Source organism: Oryzias latipes, chromosome 10 (assembly GCF_053564925.1).
Source record: "Oryzias latipes strain Hd-rR chromosome 10, Olatipes_Hd-rR_3.1".
NCBI lineage: Eukaryota > Metazoa > Chordata > Actinopteri > Beloniformes > Adrianichthyidae > Oryzias > Oryzias latipes.
Genome location: NC_136246.1, coordinates 23348857 through 23369835, shown reverse-complemented (window position 1 = coordinate 23369835; position 20979 = coordinate 23348857). Strand labels below are relative to the sequence as shown.

General features: G+C 40.2%; 1 protein-coding gene across 3 annotated transcripts; it reads right to left on the bottom strand.

Moving 5' to 3' along the window:
• Positions 1-1997: 1997 nt before the first annotated feature.
• synpo (synaptopodin) lies at positions 1998-20361 on the bottom strand. 3 transcript variants are annotated; one of them, XM_023959308.2, is made up of 4 exons: positions 20112-20361; positions 15211-16351; positions 7820-9855; positions 1998-4720 (listed from the first exon to the last, which is right to left on the bottom strand). In XM_023959308.2, exons 2-4 carry the CDS (start codon positions 15371-15373, stop codon positions 3602-3604), a joined length of 3318 nt encoding a protein of 1105 aa, XP_023815076.1. In that variant the 5' UTR covers positions 15374-16351; positions 20112-20361; the 3' UTR covers positions 1998-3601. The 3 variants fall into 3 exon arrangements, with proteins under 3 accessions (XP_023815076.1, XP_020562355.1, XP_078810466.1); XM_020706696.3 differs by lacking the exons at positions 15211-16351; positions 20112-20361 and adding an exon at positions 13479-14921; XM_078954340.1 differs by lacking the exon at positions 1998-4720 and having other exon boundaries at positions 6405-9855; positions 20112-20359.
• Positions 20362-20979: the final 618 nt, after the last annotated feature.

Sequence of the window (20979 nt, the reverse complement as noted above, 5' to 3'; positions counted from 1 at the left end):
ATTTTCAAAAAAAATGCTGGAATAATTTTGCTACATTGACTTTCAACGTGATGATAAAGAAAGATAAGTTATTGTTTTCTTGGGAAGCGCGACGATTTATTTGTTTGTTTGTTTGTTTATTATAGAGGATCGATCGTCAGTTATCTTTTTCCCTAATCCCAGGGAATTCAATTGCCGTTCATCTCCACCTCCTCTGCAAATCTCATTTGTTTAATAGTGTAAAGCATGTCATGTTCTACTTATCCTAATCCTAATAAAGGAGATTATTGTCAGATTATGTCAGATTTCTAAATTCATTCAAGCTAAAGTTAGTTTTTAAAATGCTTTTATTACATTTACTTATCTTAAACCTTTTGCACATATTTAAAAAGACATAATTACATAATTATTTAGTTAATTAATTAGTTTTGGTACTTTTAATGGAAACAATTCCTTACTTTCAATGAGAAAAAAAGTACATAATATGAAAAAGGTCAAATAATGCCTGTTTTGATCAAAGCGAGCAACAGTGTCATCTCCCTTCTGTTAACCATACTGCTAACTGATATTTTAAGCAGGATTTTAATTCTTTCTTTAGATATTTTTTCAGGTTTTACGTTGTTTCCAAGCTTTTCTCAAAACCAGCACAGTCGACGATTCTTTGTCTCATTAAGATCTAGGGTATAAAGAAATTATTGATAAAATGAGTCTGAATCCTGTTGCTCCAAAGTCTTGACAATAAAAAAAAAACTTGACATCAAAAAAATTGTACCAAAATCTTATTCTCATTCTGTTCACATTTGTTCTGAAATGAGTCATTTCTGATTATTAATTACAGTTTGTCACTGTAATCTAAATTAACAATAATTAGTGACGTAAGAACTCAAAAAAACAACAACAATTGCCAAGAAATAGCAAGACAAAACGTATTGGGCTTTTTAACATTTCATTTTAAGTAAATATTTCTAACAGTTAGTTTAAATAAATCTTTTTTCCCTTTGAGAATGCACATGTGGAACCTTATCGATTTAAAATTTAGAATCTTGTAAGATTTGTTGTTAAATAAAAAGGATTTGCAGCATGAATAGAAAATGTCACTACTTTCTAATTCTTTTCTTCTTGATTTTGATTTGATTTTTGATTTTATTGATTTATTTCAAGCATTGTAGTCAAAGCAATAAAGAATTTACACATATTTATCAAACTCATTACAGGAATGATGAAATGCATAGTTTAAAAAGACAGAAAACAAAACCAAAATGTCACTTAAATCACATATGCTTAATTAAATACAGTGATAATTAACTGAGGTATAAGTAGAGTTTGATTTATTGCTTGAAAAGGAGTCGGAAGAAGCAAGCTTATATAATCCCACCCCTCTTAAGATCAGTGTAATTTTCCTATTTTTAGGCTACCTCTTGTTGCTGTGCACACACAATTAATTTTTTATTTGTGTTTTCTTTTGTCTTCCAATTACTGTTTGTGTTTTTTGTAAGTATAACTATTTTCTCATGTTAAAGCAATAATCTCATGTAAAGTAGGAACCAATAAAACATTAAAACTTCTGTCTGAAGTCCTACAGATGGCAGTCTAGGAACCTGTGATAAGTGAGGCTTTATAGTTTCTATTTCATCTCTTGGTCCTGCTGTTCATGATTGTGCCACTCCCCAAACTGTTGCGCTGTCATTGACACTTTACATATCATGGTAAATATGATAATGATAAAATATATATATTTTTTTAAATTGAAATTTCCAAATAATTTATTTACTAGTCTCAAGATTCTACAATAAAGACATTATCCGACAATTTTTATTTTGGAAAGAAAGACTTTTCATATCTTATTTAAACTTTTTTTTAAGTAGTTATGCAAGCATTAAAAAAAGATATGTACGTGTTTGATGATGTTTTTTCTTTTTGCGTTGATTTAAAAATAATTATTTTCTTAAGTTATTCATCAGTTTAAACATTTATCTGTCTTTCACATATATGAAGAAGTGAACAAAAAAAACTCGATGTTGGTGATTCAATGTTTTTTATTTTGCATTAATGACAGAAAAATACAGATATGAGGTTGTATATGAGTTGTATTAAGAAAGTGAAATGACAGAACCACAAAAAAGAAAAACAGGTTAACATTTCCTTCTGTGTGACAACATCCGCAGTTTGTCCAGAGGTGACCTGGGTCGAAATCAATCCATGACAGGGATAGGCCTAATCCTGCTGAGAAAGCAAGGTCACCAAGCAGCAGGAGCTCCTGTCAGTCAAAGGATTCAGAGTAAATATTTAGCAGTGTGATAATGTTTTTGACCCGAGCATTAGGAAATAGGGGAGAGCTCTGCTTTGCTGCTGCAGAATGACCTGCACTTCCATTTACAATTGACTGCTACCTTCAAAAAAGCATCTTATGTTGTTTAGAGGTGCTCTTTGTTTTAGACTTCATTAAGATCTTTTTTTTAGAGTTGTTTATTTGTTTGCCATGTTGGCCTCTTAGGTGGAGTGATCACATATGCAAGTCAACGAAAGAAAGAAATATAAAACCTCAATAATTATAGAGTTACAGAAAAATAAAAATACAGTTTAAATGTATCTGGAGTATATGTCATTTAGTCCCAACCTTGTCAAAGTCACTGCACAACGTTCTTCTAACCCTCTGTTCCTCTTTTCAACAACTTGGTCCATTTTTATCCGCGCCAAAAACACACAAGCCCTGCAACTCTCACTCACTTAAGTCCTTTGCACAAGACATTTTCACCTGTTCTTCCTCAAAGACCTTTTTAATACAAAGAAATATGATTGCTGGCGAAAAGCGTCAGAGCAAAAAACAGTTTGGTTTTCCTATCAAGCATGGCAACAGTGCTCGATTTAACAGGCTCCCCAATGCCTCACCTCACCTCTTTATTTTCCATTGAGTTCAACATTCCCTTGTTCGTTCATACTTTGACTATTTCCAGAAAAAAATACATTCATTTTTATGAAAATCAGGACTCATAGCAACACAAATGTACACATTTGGAAAAAAAGAAAATATTGCACATTTATAAATGTGTGTTTCATTTAATTTGTAATAGTCAAAACTATTGTTGATCTGTAGTGAAATCTTTTGCAATTTTTGAGGATATTAGTGGCTTTGCATCTTTGTGATAACTTTTTTATTATTATTTTTACAATGATTCATTTAAACACACTGAAAAGGTTGCCATATATGCATATTCCTAGACTTCCTGTCATGACCTGCATCAGATCAACAAACACAATAATCCCTAAATGACCCATAATAATAGTGAGTTCTTTGAATGAATGAAAGTTAGTTTGTTCAAACAAGAAAAACTTCAACACATATTCAAAGTGAATTAAAATGCTTTGGTTATTAGGTTTTCTGCACTTTTTGGAACTGTGAGTAGCGCACAAGCCACATCAAGTGTTTACTGTGAAACACGTATTTTTCAGTCCATAAAGGAGCATAAGCCGTATGAAATACTAAACCTATGATAATACAGAAGCATGGAATACAGCTCAGGTGAAAGTATATGATAGACTTTGCAATTTGATAAGATCAATCTTTAACTGGCTAATTCAATGTCACAAGTGTTTACAAAAACTGTATCCTGTGAAAGCCCCCTCATAGGTCAGTGGAGATGGTGCTTCTCTTGACCCGCAGACTACCTCCCCAACCACGGGGACAGGTGTTGTAGGAGTTTAAGCCGGGGGACCGAAGCCCTGAATCTTCAGACTCAATGGAGGCATCCGAGTCGGTCAAGGAGCGAGAGTTGTAGAACCGAACAGGTGAGCAGATCCTTTGAGTTGGAGTGGGAGGAGGGCTGGTGAAAACTGGAGACTGTGCTCCCAAAGCTCTGGAATGGAAGGGACTGATGGGTGGTTTGTGACAGTCATAGTGGGAGGTTCCCAGAGGTGACATGGGGAGGCTGTGACCACTTAGTGCACCAGGCGAGGGGCTGTTTTTACGTTTTGCCGCATTAATGATGTTTTTTGCCAGCAGCCGATGGTTTGCTCTAGAATCCAGATTACTACTGACTGGTGACATGCAACGATTTTCTGTAGGCTGTGGAGAAGGAGCCACAGCAGAAGATGTGTGTGTGAGATGTTTCGTGGGAGGTGAGATTGAACTTCCATGAAAAGGGGCTGGAGACTGTGACCGTGAGCCCCAGGGAGGGCTTGTAGATGTACGGGAAGGTCTGGATGTGGAAGTGGAGAGGGCAGGTGACTGGGTGTTGTGGCTCTGCAGTGGGGCTTTGCTTCCTGATTCCCAAGGAGGAGATGGAAAAGTGTCTGGGCCTGCCAAAGAAGGTCTAGATATGGAACAAGAGACAACGGCAGATGGCTTGTTATTCTGGCTGACCATTGGCGATTGGCATCTTGTACTCCAAGGAGGAGAAACAGGAGAATGACCCTTAACAAGAGGGCTGACCATTGGAGACTGGCATCTCGAACTCCAAGGGGAATGTGGAGAGGTGGGTGTGGATGAGGCTTTGGATGTCGAAATGGTAAACTGAATATCCTGATGGTTTGTATTTGGCTGGAATCCTGTTTTATTGGGAAAAGTCACAGGGGAAGTAAGTGGGCGAATGGAGCCACTGCCAGTGGTGGAAGACTTGTTTGTTTGAGGACTGGAGGACCAGATTCCAGTGGCTGGGCTGCTAAAACGTCTGGGGAGGGTGGAGATGCTTGTAAATGTGGATGTTTCACTGGTCATTTCTCCAGATGAGGAGTCTACTGAGACCTGTTGAAAGATAAAACATAAAGTTACTTAAGTGACTGGAAAACACTGACATTATTACACAATGCAGCTACACTTAAAGCTGTGCAGTTAAATCCTAATTTAGGGTTTGACTTGTGCATTTTAGGATGCAATGATCTCACCATCATTAGAATTCACACGACAAACGTTTATAAATAAATTTGTAGGAGCCAGTGAGATATTTTTGATAAATCTTGACTATTTTAATTTATTTGTTGCTTAACATCGCCTAGTACGCATTTATTTAAGAACTGTGTTATGTTAAGTTCTTGATTCATAACTTTATCGATAGACACAGTGGGCGGTGGGCGTGTCATTTGCTTGTGTGCCGTGCTCGGGTGCAGATGTTTTAAAGTGTCCAGCCAGGCATAATCATGAAGACACCTTGCACCTGAGAGTAACAAAGTCTTTTGATCGTCCGTCTGTTATCCTCTTACCCTCTAAATTACAATGTACACCATGGGCAAAGGCAGTTAATGAATGACCAAAAAGATGGTTTGCTTTAATCAGGACTGGAGAGGTGCTGGAGGCAGAGGAGTTCACTCCTACAAACTTTATAATTATGAGTGAATTTTTTAAATTAGAACTTAGTTTACTTTTAATTCTCCCATCTCCCAAATCAACTGAATCCCTTTTAGGGTATTGGGAGCCTATCCCAAAGGTGGGAAACACTCTGGACAGATTGGTAGTCTGTGGCAACTAAACATACACTCACATTCACACCTTGGCGACAATTTAGAACCATCAATTATCCTATGAAGCATGTCGATGGACTTTGGGAGGAACACGTAGTGCCCATGGAAAACCCAAGGGAAGGAGAAGCAAACTCCACTCTGAAAGATTCCAGCCAGGATTTGAACCAAGGCCTTCTCACTGTGAGGCAAGAGTGCAGCCCCTTTTTTTTATTCATTTAAGTTTAATCAGAAAGTGCCAATCTATCCTATGTGTATTATAACATCTAATATAGGGCACATCATTTCAAATAGTTTTTGGTGCAATCCTCCATATTGTTTGTGAAAAAAAATCCTCAAATGAAACAGTTTTAATCAGGCTGAGGCTCAGTAGGGACACCACCTCCCCATGTTTTCTCAGTATGTCTTGTCACTAACTTACTCGGGCCGAGTCTTAAGTGTCTTGCTCCAATTACTGTCACTGCATCCTCATAAGGTGCCCAACCTTCACGGGTGATATGAAGTTACGCAACTGAAGCAAAGGCTACATTCCACCTTGTGTTAATACTAGTTAGAAGCTCGGGATCTTTGCTTGGTAATATGATATAGAGGGCAAATATTGTGTTTAAAACCCGAGTACAAGCATTCGTTTCTAGAAGATCTTCTTAAATTCTTGGAACGAACATGCCTGGGTTCAGGCGCTTAAGCATTCGTCTTAATGAATTAACCCCTCAAGCTTCACAGGAAACAGCTATAAGTCTGAAGAGAAACGTAAACTATCAACTTCTTCTAGAAGTGTGAGATATTTTATGATGGCTCTAAAAGTTATGTCAGTTATTTGTTTGGGTTCTAAAATTCACCTGCTCCTGCTGTAAACCATGTGTATTTACAATGGTAGCAGAGAGAAGAACAAGCTTCTAAGAGAAACATAAAGGGCAGAGAGAAACTCCAGTGCATTCAGGAGATAGTAGAAAAGAAGAAAGAGGTCGTTTGAGTGGGTTAGAATAAAAGTTTTAATCAGGAAAAGAAAGATTTACACAAATCAGATATCAGAGACATTAAAAGTGAGCACTACACGAACATTTATGATGAAACACAATTCAAGCCATACTTACTGATAACTCATTTGCTGCTTTGTTATGTTTTTTATGATATACCAACAATTTAGGTGTAGGCTCGTGATGTAAAATGATACAGCTTGCAGATTTGAAACACAAAATAATCCAAGCACCTTCCATATATAAAGCATGCAGGAAAGCAAAGTAAATTGCCCCGAAGAAGCAAAGACATAAAAGAGTTCTCTTGCAGTAACTTTGTTGCCAGCAAACAGCATTAAATTGCAAATCATAGATCTAAAAGCAGATGTTGGACCATCTGTTAAAGTCCTTTGTAAAGCAGCATCACTACGATGCCAGTAGAAAAGAAAAAAAAGAGCGAGGGCGTTTTTGGCATTGTCAAGTGTTCTGAAAATAATTATTTTTGATTGCTTATGTGCTGTGCTGCTTCCAAACTGGACACTAGATAGGCTTTAACCAAAGCAAGATTTGAAATTCAAAGGCTGCCGAGTTCTGAACCTGGCATATCAGTATTGCAACTTTGCATTATGTGTGCACATCACTCAGAGTTCACTTTCTTGAACACATTCAAGACATTTGTAATGCAACTGTGATGACTATATAATGAAAAAGTTTAGCTTACTCTTAGAAAAGCATCAACTTAGTATGACCAATTTATTTTGTAAATTAAATCAGTTTTGCAACAGCACAAGTGTGATTTATTTATGGTTTTGATGATAGGTCAGATTTTTCTGAGCAGGAGGTTAGAGTCTCACTAATCCTTTGGATACCTCTGAGTCAATGTTGACAGCAGCAGATGAGTTAAAAGAGATACCCAGATGCTACTAGGTGGTCATATTGCAACACAAATTGTTGTGAAAAATAACCAGAGGGAAATGCAGAGGAGATGCCAATGGGTCGTGACAGTCCATACTGTAATTTAAAAACAAAGGTTTTGATAGTTTAGAAATCGTTCTCTGAAGTAGAGAAACAAGAAAAACACTGGTACGGCTAAATAATGTTGTATTTTTCTGCTCTGGTTGCTGACTGTTTTACTGTTTTAAAATATTATAACTTTGACATATTGTTGAGACTTGTGAATCTGACTCACCATTTATTTAAAAAGGAAAATATTTGAATGTAGCATAAATTGGACAATAATCTGCAATCATTCTCTATGACTCATTATTTTCCAGATAAATCACCAGGAGACGTCTCACAAGAAGAGCAAGCTTTGGCTTGAATAAAGTGCAGTTGCAACCACTCTTAAATGAGCTTTAGTTAACCTCGCGTTAGTTGGAAACATTTTCAGTCCCTAATATTTTCTAAAAGGAGTACTGAGAGGGTTTCCACACCTGTGGTGTAATTCCTGCCTTACTGGCAGAAAATGTTGGCCTTGGTGCTTGCACAGCTGACTGTGGAGAGGATGCTTTCTCTGGGGAAATGGGGGACATAGGAGAACGGATCCTTTGAGCTCCCAAATGTGGATTTGATGGATGCTCTGACATCTTTTGGGGGCTAAAAGGCAGCTGAGTTGATTTCACTGGGATAGTGAAGTGAGAGGGTGAAGGACTTGGCAGAGAGGTTTGTCTGGAGAGACCATGACTTGTGACCAGACTGTTGGCCCGTGGAGCTCCTCTAGGTAGAGTACTAACTGGATCTTTTACAGGATTAAAAATGAACAGGGAAGAGTTCAGCTGGTAGGGCCGGTGCCTTGAGAGGTCCATTTCAATCTTGGAGCAACCATTTTCCAAAGGAGGTGGCTCTGGGACTGGTTGTGGTGCAACCACCTTCGGTTTGGGGTTTTGTCTGACTCCTTGTTGCACCTTCAGATTCTGTGAAAGCTGAACACTCATATCAGAGTTTTTGGCAATGGCTTTTACCCTTCCAGGCATGTTTGATGGATAAACCCAAGATGGTGGAAGGGACATCGTTGGAGACGGAGATCTCATTTGTCCTGTTTTCTGATTCTCGATAATGTATTTCTCCATCCTGGACTGACGCTTTGCAAACAGCTCTGCCCCTTTCCCTGATACATTGGTAAGGGTCTGCTCAGGCTGGTGCTCCATCCTCGGTCGGGTCCTTGAGCTCTTTAGACATGAGGCCCACTCTGGAGCTTTTGCTCCTTTTGCTTTATCTTCTTCTTTGGAAAGGAAGTTTGAGGCTTCTGCACCCAGAGCCAATAACTCCTCTTCAGAAGCTGGCTCAGGCACAGATCTGTTTCCATGCTTCTTCCTTTCATCCACCCCCTGCACCAGAGAGAGGAGCTCTGGGTTTGGAGCTACCACCGGCTTCTCTTTGAATGTGAACATTGTCTTCTTAGTTGCTCTCCTGGCAGCAACATCTTCCAGTATTCCTGTTTTTATTGATGTGATTTGCTCTCTCTCTCCAGCTGAAACTGGAACAAATGTGGAGGGCTTTGGGGCTGTAGGGGGGGCACAATGGGACACAGGTGAGCACTGAGAAGCAGGCAATTGGGAGGGCACAAGTGAGGAACAAGACATGGTAGGAGACAATGGAGGTGGACTTGAGTAAAACGATGGCTGAGATTGTTTGGCAAACATTGGCAGAGGAGGCGTGGGATATGTCGGAGCTGGAGGCAGAGGGGAGTACTCAGACTGAGGGGCAATAGGAGCAGGGAGAGGAGGAGTGGAATAAGATGGAGGACAAGGGATGTCCATGATGGGGCTTTTTAACTCATGAGATTCCACTGGAGTTGGTGAGAAAAAAGGTCTGGCAGTCCTATTAATAATGGAGGTTGTGTGCTTGGGTGAGGCTGAGGGCCTCATCTCGGGTCCAGAGGTGCTATAACAACCATTTGGTAGCTTTCCAGGTGCAACAAGCCCTGAGTGGCTCTGATTTGTCCCTGCTTCATTTTCAGCATTTCCAACAAGCACTGGAGACATCTTCTGCTTCACATTGTTCTCTAATTCTTCTGCAATCTCATCTCTTGCTTCCTCCTCTTCCTCCTGCACCTCCTTGACAGGAAGAAAATGTCTCTCCTGGATAACACTGGTACCCATGTCTTCTTTGTCAAAATCTTTTGCCTGACCATCCATGATATCCCCTACAGAGTGTTCACTTATTGTCGGCGATGAGAGCGGTTTAAAATTCTTGTAGTTTTGCCCTTCTTTGTCCTCAGAGCTCTTCTCTGCCCATGTTATTTTGTTGGATGAGGGTCTGCTTCTTCCATCGTTTTCTTGCTCGGAGCCCCGTCCAGAGCTTTCAAGCGTAAAGGCGTTCACCCTTTGCTTGCGCCTGTTGAAAAGCTGCACCCCCCTGGAGCAGGAGCCCGAGTTGGAAGGGATGGTGAGCTGGGCTGCAATGATGTGGCTCCTGACGCGAGCCTCCCTCAACTCCTTCTCAGATAGGCTGGCACTCCTGGAAAGATCTGAAACGATGAAGATAGACAGAAAAGCAAACGGTCAGTTTACTCCATGACACTTTCTGTTAGATTTTTTCCAAGTAAAAATATGATCATTTTTTTAGCAACTTTCAAAGCGTTTTCAGTGTTTTTTTGGTTTTGTTTTTTCAATTATGATTATGCTGTTTTTAGCTAAAATCAAAATCCTAAGCTGACATTACTGGTGCAACAGAAATGGTGAGCAATAGAGGAGCTATTCAGCCGTACAGTTTTGAGCCAGATGCCAGCTCAGACAAGGAAAACAAAGATGTACATGGATCTATTTGTTTGCAAGTGGATGCATCAGAATGGAGCTGAGGAGGGAGCTTGTGACCAGCTGTTATAGGTTCTATGTCATAGCATAAGCTTCTTTCAACATAATTTCTTCGTCTGCTCCTGATTCACAACATTTTTAATAAAGAAATGCAATTTTAATTTTAAGCTTAACTTTCTTTATGCACAGTGAAGCAAAAAAGTATTTAGTCACCCACCAATTGTGCAAGTTCTCCTACTTAAAAAGATGAGTAAGGCCTGGAAGTTTTGGCATAGGTATACCTCAACTATGGGACACAAAATGAAAAAAAGAAATTCAAAAAAATAACATTGTCTGATTTTTAAAGAATTTATTTGTTAATTATGGTGGAAAATAAGCATTTGGTCAATAACAAAACTCAACTTATATACCCTTATATATCTTTTTTTGACAATGACAGCAGGCATATGTTTTCTTTAAGTCTTCACAATGTTTTCACAAGCTGCTGCTGGTATTTTGGCCCATTCCTCCATGCAGATCTCCTCTAGAGCAGTGATGGTTTGAGGCTGTTGCTGGGCAACACAGACTTTCATCTCCCTCCAAAGATTTTCCAGGGGTTGAGATCTGGAGACTGGCTACAGTTGAGCAAACTTTACATATATTAAAACAACAAAATGAAGAACTTAAAATATACAAGACAACGATCACGCACACACACACAAACACACAGACATTCATTACACCTCTTAGCAGTTAGTTTAAGGGGAAGGGAATAAAAAGGCAGGAAACAATAAAGTTAAAATCCCACTATCTGTCATACACCTAGGTGTGCTAAATTTGTTCTCCACATTTGACCCATCCCCTGGGGAAGCGCTGAGCCGCAGACACAGCCGCGCTCGGGAACCATTTGGTGGCTTTATCAAGTGCAATCAAAACAGTTACATGAGTGTTGAAGATGTTCTAAACAGGCATTTTTAAATTCTTTCCTTTACACGGATCAGTTGACCATGGTTCCTTTGCTGAAAAATAGCCCCAAAGCATGATGTTTACACCCCCATGCTTTACAGTAGGTATGGTGTTCTTTGGATGCCCCCCTTGCATTCATCCTCCTCCAAACACAATGAGTAAATTCTTACCAACAACTAGCAGTTTAGTGTATTACTGATGGTAGTCTTTGTTACTTTGGTCTCTGCTCTCTGCAGGTCATTCACTAGGTCCCCCAAGTGGTTCTAGGATATTTGCTCACCGCTCTTGTGATCATTTTTACCCCACGGGGTGAGATCTTGTGGGGACCCCCAGATGGAGGGAAATTATCAGTGGTCTTGTATGTCTTCCATTTTTTAATAATTGCTCCCACGGTTGATTTCTTCACATTAGGTTGTGTAACTATTGCAGATTAACTCTTCCCAGCCTGGTGCAGGTCAACAATTTTGTCTCTGGTGTCATTAGACAGCTCTTTGATCTTGGCCATAGTGGAGTTTGGAGTTTGACTGTTTGGCCGGCAGTTTAGCTCAGGCGGTAAAGCAGGTCGTCCAACAACTGAAAGGTCGGCGGACTGACGCCCGCTCTCCCCAGCCAGCTGTTGCCCCCCGAGAACGGCTAGTCTGCAGCTCACTGTTCCTCCCAGCGGATGGGCCAAAATGCGGAGAAGAATTTCCCCATTGTGGGATAAATAAAGTATCAATTATTTATTATTGAGGTTGTGGACAGGTGACTTTTATATTGATAACTAGTTCAAACAGGTGCACAATTGATGGTTAACTAAATACTTTTCTGCTCCTCTGTTTGTCTTCCATTATGAGAAAAATACTACAAGAACATGTCAAAAACACCATTTTCATTAGAATGGGTCTTTAAACATATGGGTTTGATAAATCACAAAAATGTAATTGTTTTAGTAGTTTGTGACCAAGAAAGCTATCTAAAAATTTAAGTAAAATATTCCAAGTCTTTATATGTGTAGCTACAGAAAAGCAGCAGGAACAACTTTTGAGCAAGTTCACATTTGAATAAAAATAGGGTTGTTTGCATATTTTACTTTACAGACAATAAACAGATTAAAACATATTTATGTTAAAAAATAAAGACAAAGATTATTAAACAAAGGTTACTGCAGAATAAGAAGTTGTCCTCTTACAACACTAAATAATGGAAATCATGACACAAAACCTGCTGGTGTTAAAATTGACAGTTTGTTATCAAAGCCCAACAGCTCCTCTTCCAGGCAGTGGAATTATTTCCTCTGCCATTTTCACTGATCCCTCCCTGAGCATTCCTGCACCACTGAGAAAACTCCCCGCCTGCGCTTCCAGGATGCCTTTGGTTTCTGTCTGTAGCTAATTTGTGCGATACTGCAGTTTAAACCTTTTATAGACCACTTTTACAACCAACAGACCCCCCAAAAAATGGCATTCTATAACTGCTGTCTATAAACCAACTATACAATCTAGAGTTTCCATCTTAAAAGGAGTAACTACTTCAAACTTCAAAGCCGCATCTACTCTTTTTTTTAAATACCGTTTTGCCCAAACAAAACCAAAATGTTGTCATAGTGACACATATGGTGGATAAATAATATGAGTCATGGTCATTTGAGAATGATGTCCTTTCCAGAACCTTTCTCTGCCACAGGATTCATGACTTAAATAAGCAATCCTGATCATTACAATACTTCAAATGTTCCACCATAAATTAATAATAGCAGAAATTAATCACAAGCAAAAATCTGGATGTTAACTTCACAGGTTTAGGGAAACTTTAAGGATTGTTGATACATATCTTAAACTGTCCTTTTTTTTATTTATATCAACAGGTTTTCTTTTTTAAGGTCATAAATGTTGGCTCTGCCCAAAAAACAATAGATTAGAGTTCCCGCATGCATAAAACTGCAATTTTGGAGAGATTTCTGTAGGAATGATAGTCATTACTTTGTTAAATCACATGAAAAAAACTTTCCTTCAAAATTCATTTAATCTTTCTTCCAACAAGAAAAAATATGTAAATTTCTCCTCCTTATCAACGCTTTTGCAAAGAAATGCGGCACAAAGATACTTTTTAAATAATTAATTGTCAGTATAACTCTATAAGCAAATCCTTTTGGGTAATTGAGTAAAAGTGAATTATATTCTCAACTTTTATTTACCCCCCAATAACACCATGAAGATATTCCCATCTCTTAGATCACGATTAGTCTAAATTCCTCTCACAGTAAACACATTTTAAGTCCCAGGGAAGTTTTCATGTATGTCACTTGAGTCTTGGACTTCCACAAGCATGTTGTTGCTCTGTCAAACATCCTCAGAACCTCTCTGAAACGTCGCTTTTCATCCTGGAACCACTCCAGTGTTTAATCCCTTACCTTTTTCATGTCAAAACTCAGACATCCGCTGTGTTGCAGTCCTACTCCACAAGAGTTTTCACTCTGACTGCGTCTGAAAGCTTCACACCCCCCCTCTCCAGAGTCAGACTCGGGCTCACATTTCTTTTTCTCTGTAGTCCATCAGCACACAGACAGGGAGGGAGAGCAGGGAGGAGGGGTCTGTTGCTGGAGGCTGTGCTGCCTCTCACTCAGCCTCCAACTTTGTATTTCAAATGTGCACCATTGGTAATAATTAAAAAGGAGACGCCTGTGAGAATAACAGCTTGTGCCGACAGAGTATTGACGCAGCAGCAGCAGCTGCACAGACACCGTGTTTTGACAGTCCTGGAGACCGGTCAATGGTAAGTCTTGAGCAGCTTATCTCTGCAATGTCCTGTGATGGCAGGGGAGCGTCTGACATTTGTTGCAATCTTTGAAGTGCAACCCAGAGATACTCACACTTATGTTTACATGGATTAGACCGCTGACCTCCGGAGCTCCAGCACCTGACCCCCGCTGCCCTCCACGTCAGTTGGGATATGCCACATGTGTTAAGTGAGCATTCTCCCCAATCAACTGCTGCCCCCTTTGAACCCTCTTGGCCTTAAGCTCCAACCTGCAAAGGCAGGACAGGAATTTCCTGTATTGATGTAGGAGCCTCTCCATCATATCATCTACCCCTCCTCAAACTTTCTCTATCTCATCTGTCTGTCCCCCGCCAACCTCCACCCCCTACAGCAGCAGGATTCAGGTCGGGGGCCAACCCTGCATTTGTGTATCAAAGGTCAGATTACACTGTCGGATGTTATCTTTCTCCGGGTTAGGGCCGCAGGGGGACCGGGATGACAGCACCGGCCCCGGAGGGTAATGTGTGAAGCGGCATGGAAAGGCAGGGATTACAGAGGTCTTGGGATTTCACCAGAGTGAATGTGACCTAAACTCTCAGTGGAGCTCATGGGAGAAATAAAACTGCATCCGAGAAGAGGAAATTCTGGGGGTCGTGTTTGTAGATTTGTGTAGAGCATAAAAATGGCTCCAGAACTTTTATCAGCACCTATGTGTTGTTTTTGGTGTTCCAAGGAAACTAATTAGCCAGTAATGAGTGATGGGAAGGGTGTTGAAAACATTAAGGCGACAAGTCTAGATGGCCATGACTTTTCTATCACAATGGACAATGTTTCTTTTTTTCCCAACTCAATTTTTATAATGTCTGACAGTTCTGTCACCGCCCAGATGAGGTTATCTTTAACTTTTGTGTTGCATTTGCTTATAACATGTTTCCTTTATTTTTTAGTATTTAAAAGAGTTTTCCCTCCTTTATTTCACAATTGTTTCCATTCTTTCAGGAATCTTTTAGTGTTTCTAACATCTTCTCACGTTAACCTGTCATTGTCAGGAACTGGCTTTGACAGCAGGACAGCCCTCAAAAAAGAAAGCTGATGGCATTTCCATTTCTGCTTTGGCAACCTGTAAATTTAAAAGATGAAAACAGATGTTTCATTGAGTGCTTCACTGTGTCAGATTGCACTGATGAGTCTGTTTTTTCTTCTTCCAAGAACCAAACTCCATTTTCATTTAAAGCGTTTGTGTGCTGAAAGTAAAACTCTGGACAAGTATTGCTGCTAAATTCCTGTGCAGAAAATTCAACAAAGCAAGGTCATACTGTCTTTTTGGTGCTCTGCCACGCTAAAAAATTTAGAAAACAATCAGAAAGTTGTAAGTAAAGACTTACTTGTTTTCCTGATCGTGTGGTCCTTGTTCAATCCTGTCTTCTCCCAGGATGCATCGTAGTCTTGCTCATGAATGTGAGAGTTGTCCTTCAACTGAAGAGGCTTTCTCAAACCCCCTGGACTCCAGCTTACCCCTCTCTTGATGGGTACATGTCCCTTCTCCATTGCGAACGACAATAGGATGTGCCTTTCCTTTTTTTACTCCTCACTGAGGGAAAAAGGCATCTCAGGAAAACTCACAGGAAAGACAAGGAAAGGAGACAGCTCAAAGGTCCAGGTTGTTGCCTCCGGACGTCATTCCCCTTTCAGCTGTAATCCTTCCAAATGTTCTCATTTGAAATGTGACAGAAGAAGTGTGCTCTTGCTTTGTTCCTCTTGAGGTATTATTCCCGTTCTAACTGGACCTCCCTGGAGGGTCAGCTGCAACAAGCCTTGGATGAGTTCCCATGGAAAAAAAGCCACGGAAATTACTCAAGTTTGTTATGCTCTTTTGGAAATCTGGCAAAGAACACTGGGAAACTGTGCAGTTTTCTCTGTTTGCATCTCCTTAATGCTCCGCTTTTCTTTTCCAGATGTTGCTCTTCCTTCTTTTCTATTTCGGGGCACCAAATAATGTTTTCTTTTTGCGTCCCTGCCTGCAGACAGCAGGCTACTTTTCTTTCAGAGGAAGGGATCTGCCCTTTATCTCAGCAATCATAAGTCTAAGGTGACATGAAGGGGAACTGTGTACATGGAAGTTTCCTGCTGCAAAGGTGGATATGAAGGATAAGGTTTCACTCTGGAAAGGTCATTCCAGAGCCTGTTTTGTATTCTAGTGTTTTGAACGATTTTTAATTAGAGCTGCCTCCTGTTTGTTTCTCATATATCGAAGACAGATAGACTTTGTGGAAACAGGAAAGTCGATTTCTTTCTGTGTTTTCTTTAGAAAGGCTGTTCCAACTCTGGGGTGAAGTTTTCTTCGTCGCCTTGTGGTCTCGATTAATCCTGAAATGTACCGTCGGTGCAGCTTTGGCTCTTACGGAAAATAATTGACGTGTTTTGGTTGTTGAAATCCTAATCTGCTTGAGCTGCAGATACATTCAGTGTTCAGTAGATGGTTGGCCAGTGTGACTTTATCTAATCATCTCCTGTGTTTGTATTCTCCTGTAAAACAACAGAAACATGTTTGTTAAAATCAATCAATAAATAAATAACTTTTTTTTAGTTATGTTATGCTGTATTGTCACAAGAAAGGGCTTTTCTGTCATTTCTTTTTGTGCAGTAAAATGCTCCTTCATGCTGGAGTTAAAGACTAACCAGCTATGGTTCAAGAAATAAGATTAAAAAAAAGCTCATCTCACTGTTACCTTTATGATTTTATATTAAATTGAAACATTTTCACACTGGATGACCTTTAAAATCCAGTTTGAGGTTAATCTAGGTCATCATCTTTTGTCTTCTATGAAGCCATAATCTTTTCATGAAGTGCCTTCAGTTGGCTAAATAAAGGAGGACATTAGAATGAGGATGCCACTTTGAAAACTGTTGCAAATTTAGGAACAAGAGCCAATAATGTACTTAACCCTTGTGCTATCCTAGGCACTTTAACATTGGGAGTTGGTTCATCAAGACCCCACAAGACAGTGGGCTGAACCTTTTTTCTTCAATGATTTGTGATCTTCACTGGTGTCCATGGATTACATGAAATCCTTTTCGCCTTTCTACCTTTGTCATGGTAGGAATAACACGTCAATGTAAGGGTGGGGTCATAGGATAGCACAAGGGTTAAAAAAACAGTCAAATTGTTTTTGGTGATTTTAACATGAATTTTGTTGCATTTTTCTAATGATGGAGGACACACATTGAGATAAATTAGATTAAAAACTGTGTTTTTGAGTACTTCTTTCTTCATTTCATGGTGAATCAGGAGCAAACAAAAATTGATGTTTAAAAAAGCTTGTAGTTGTTACATAAAATCTACAATTTGCGGCCACAAGCTCCCTGCTCTGCTCCAACCTGATGCATCCACTTGCAGACAAATCAATCCATGTACTGAGCTGGCATCTGGCTCAAAACTGTACAGCTGGATAGCTCCGATATTGCTCACCATTTTTGTTGTACAGGAAATGTTAGCTTGGGGTTGATAGGGACTGTAAGCTAACGAGAGAGAGTGTAAGCAAGGAGATGATGGGAAAGAAAGGTAGGCTCACTCTACATTAGCTCAGGGTCAACTCAGAGGCAAATCTCTAATAAACTACTGCTGCTCTGGAGAAACTATACCCTAGAAAAGGACACAGGCTTTCTGATTTTGTTTAAAAACACGGCATAATCAAAATTAAAATACCACTGGGAATTCAAATCAAAAGATGATTGAAGAGGGACTTTAACTCTGACAGAAATTTGTATTAAACCTCTTTAATTGCCTCAGAGTTTGGGATTTGATCCTTCACTCATAAGAAACTGTGATTCAACATTTTGAAATGCAGATTCTGAGTCTTCATGCATTACAAGGTGGAGACAAACATAATTTTAAAAAGTCTCCCATTGGATCAGCAGTGTCACATTACCCCTTCAGAGCAGGTATGAGCTACCAGCGTGGTTTGTTTTGATAAACCAGTGTGTGCACATCCATCTCCTTGATCAGACTTGCTGGTCCTTGAACCTGATCAGAGCAGCATTTTTTTCACATGTGAGTCATTACTGTGCCCCTGCATACATGATTTTGATGTATGATTTCTAAATGCTTTGTCAGAGATTGGACCTGCAACCCTCCGCTTCATCTTTCCTTCAAGTAGGCACCGTAAACGTTTGTCACGTCTCCTGTGCAGACCACTGACACAACAACAGCTCTGTCGATACCATCCCAAACAAGCATCTGCTGTTTTACTCCCTGATCCTGACAAGCGAGGAGATGAAAACTAGTATTGTTTAGACACTCTGACAAAAGCTCTTTGAGTCAGTCAGATGTGTGGTCCATGTTTGGACCAGTCTGCATCTCATTTGGGAAGCTCACATTGTGTTTTATTTAGGCTTGTTTTCAGTGGGTCATTTCAATTTCGGTGCAACGTTTGTCTTTATTTTGTTAAAATCCAAACTAGCTTGTGATAAATATAAAAAAAAAGGTGAATGCATGTTTAATCCTGATGGGCAAAAAGCCCCATGCATCCGAGAAACATCCCGAAAGCAGCCAAATTGATCAAAATGTGGCCAAATTCTGGGATCCAACAATTTATTAAGTGCTAGACAGTGAGCAGATGTAAAGACACTCAAAGCTGACATGAGAGGAGATTTGATTCTGGCTCAAAAGGCAACACATATGGACTTCTCAAATCCACATCTGCAATGCTCTCTTAATTTCCTACTCCTTCATGATGTGCAGCTCGGTTTTATTTCTTCCAGAGTATCAAGGAACTTTCATCTCCTCATCATAACTAATAGGTTTTTAGCCTGCCTCCTTGTAATGTAAAGTTCAAAGGTATTGCAGATTCTCTGCGTGTCCCTGGGCCCCTTCAGTGGGTAATCAGGGTTCCTGTTCATCATCAATACTTGATAAATTCAGACGACAGCAGATCGGTCCCGTGGCTCTTTGCGGCAGTAATGACACATAAATCAGGTACAGCTGTGTAAACTGTAATCACTCATTTGTTGCTTGTGGCTGCTAAACATTTATTATACATCTGCATTAACAGCCAGCGTGTATTAACCATCTAAGTGACCTACAAACTAATCCCCTGCTTGCTTTATATCCTCAAACACATGGGAATGTGCGATGTAAGACTTAAACATGTATCAGTTACTTGGTTTATAGTGAGGCGTCCCATCAAAGCATTAGGTGGTGCGCTTTTGTGACAGCAGCCCCGAGGGGCAAAGCTGCAGTGCGTCTGCTATCTGTTGCCCTTTGCTGGGGTCCTTTACACTTTGGCATGCATAAATCATTCAGCTGTAAATGCTGAAGGGTTTTAGCAAACCCTTCGCCCTTTCTCCCCCCATCATAAGACAAAAGAGCCATTCACAGACCCCAGCAGCACCGGCAAATCATTTTAAGCAATGCTCCAAAAATGGGCATTCCTGGCTTATAAGGCTCTGATAGGCAACAGGCCCCAGCTTGTGCAGACCGATGACTGACAAACATGAAAAACATTTGCAAGGCCACCTGATGAAACTCAGAAAGGCCTTTTCTATCTGCTTTTTTTTTTTCGGTCCAGGGAGCCAGGAGTGTGCATTCATAAATCATGCAGTGGAGATGATGGTAATAAAGTGTCTTCCTTATGTGCAGCTCATCCTTCTCTCATAATCACAGGTGGGGAACATCAAGAGACAAAGATAAATGCATGAAGGAGCAGCGTATGATCCTCTGCCAGGAGGGAGTCGCCTTCTGAAAACATCAGTCTTTTTCCAAAAACTCTTAAGACATCAAAGACAGAAACTACAAGCGTTTTCTTTTTTTTAACGGAAAGTATCTGCTTTGGGAATTATTCATAAAAAAGAGCTGAGTTGTGCAGATGCTGTTTATATACTTTTAATAAAAGCAGACAGTGAACTTACAAAGAAACCTGTGAAGGGGTGCACCATGTGTAACAAAGCCTCCTGTTGCTCCCCCATAAAGCAGTTACTGGGCCTCACCTGTTGTGTTAACGTGAAGTAATTATGTATGATACAGCATCCAGTCCTTTAATTGGATACACCTTCTACTGTTACACAGTGCAGCTCAAGTCTATAACCTGGCTTCACAGCAAGATCCACACAGTCGCTACAAAAGACTAAACATCAGTGAACCTTTTCTGCAAGCTCGAGACAAAAACTGCAGCTACAGATGTTTGTCATCTTCTCAAACAAAGACTTTTAAAGTTTCCCTCCTCTTCTTCTCTGGTCCACTGCACCCCCCCCCCCCCCCCTCTCTCTGCAAGCAATGATTGTGTCTTACCCTGTGAAGATGAACACAACAGGCTGCAGGTGACCAGTCTGCAGTGGTCACAGTTCTGCAGCGACAGATTCCAGGATTCGACGCTCCTTGCTGCGCTTGAGTGGGGGGGGGGGGGGGGGGGGGCGGGTTTGCTCATGCAGCTCACCTGTACTCTGGCGGGTCTGGCTGTGTGAGGCAGCGAGGGTGAGCACTGCCCCTTTTCACTTCCAACAACTTCTAACACACACCTCCCCCTTTTACCTCTCCTCTCCCTCTCTCTCCATGTTTTTCACCGCCTTTCTCACTCAGCAGAGGCAGACGAAGAAGTGGGGAGGTTGGGGGGGGGGGGGGGGTCAGCTGGAGCACAGAAGGCTCTTTGTCTGGGATCTCTTCATATGGTTTCCTTCAAGCTTGCATACTGAACACATTATGGTATAATATATTTTTACATTTAACAGAGGGATGTCGGGGGGGCACTCATTTCTCCCCGACCTCTTTTTTTTTTTTTTGTCTTGACCCATTTTCCAGCTATGCACTTGGGACACCATAATCCAAATAAAGGTTGAAAACTGCGTGAGAAAAAAAAAATGTCCCCTGCTAAACCCACATAATTTCAAATTTCAGGCCTTTCATCTTCTCAAAGATAAATAAACAAAACTGCATGAAATTATGGGGCTGTTCGCTTTATACGCAGATTATTTTAAAATTACAGTGCCGAGACAGGAAGTGGCTGAAAGCAGAAAGAGACACATTCTAGCATTTATTATAGTTATTATTGATCATCAACATTTATAGACTTTTTTAGGGTTAATTTGTGCACTAATGAACAGTCTACATACACAGTGTTGAGATGCAAGACATGTTACCACCCTTAAACTTGAATAATTGT

Coding starts and splice junctions, on each gene's coding strand:
- synpo (XM_023959308.2), bottom strand. CDS start 15,373: ATGGAGAAGGGACATGTACCCATCAAGAGAGGGGTAAGCTGGAGTCCA. Junction 9,856..15,210: donor CCACACGATCAGGAAAACAA/GTAAGTCTTTAC, acceptor TCATCGTTTCAG/ATCTTTCCAGGAGTGCCAGC. Junction 4,721..7,819: donor AGGCAGGAATTACACCACAG/GTGTGGAAACCC, acceptor ATCTTTCAACAG/GTCTCAGTAGACTCCTCATC.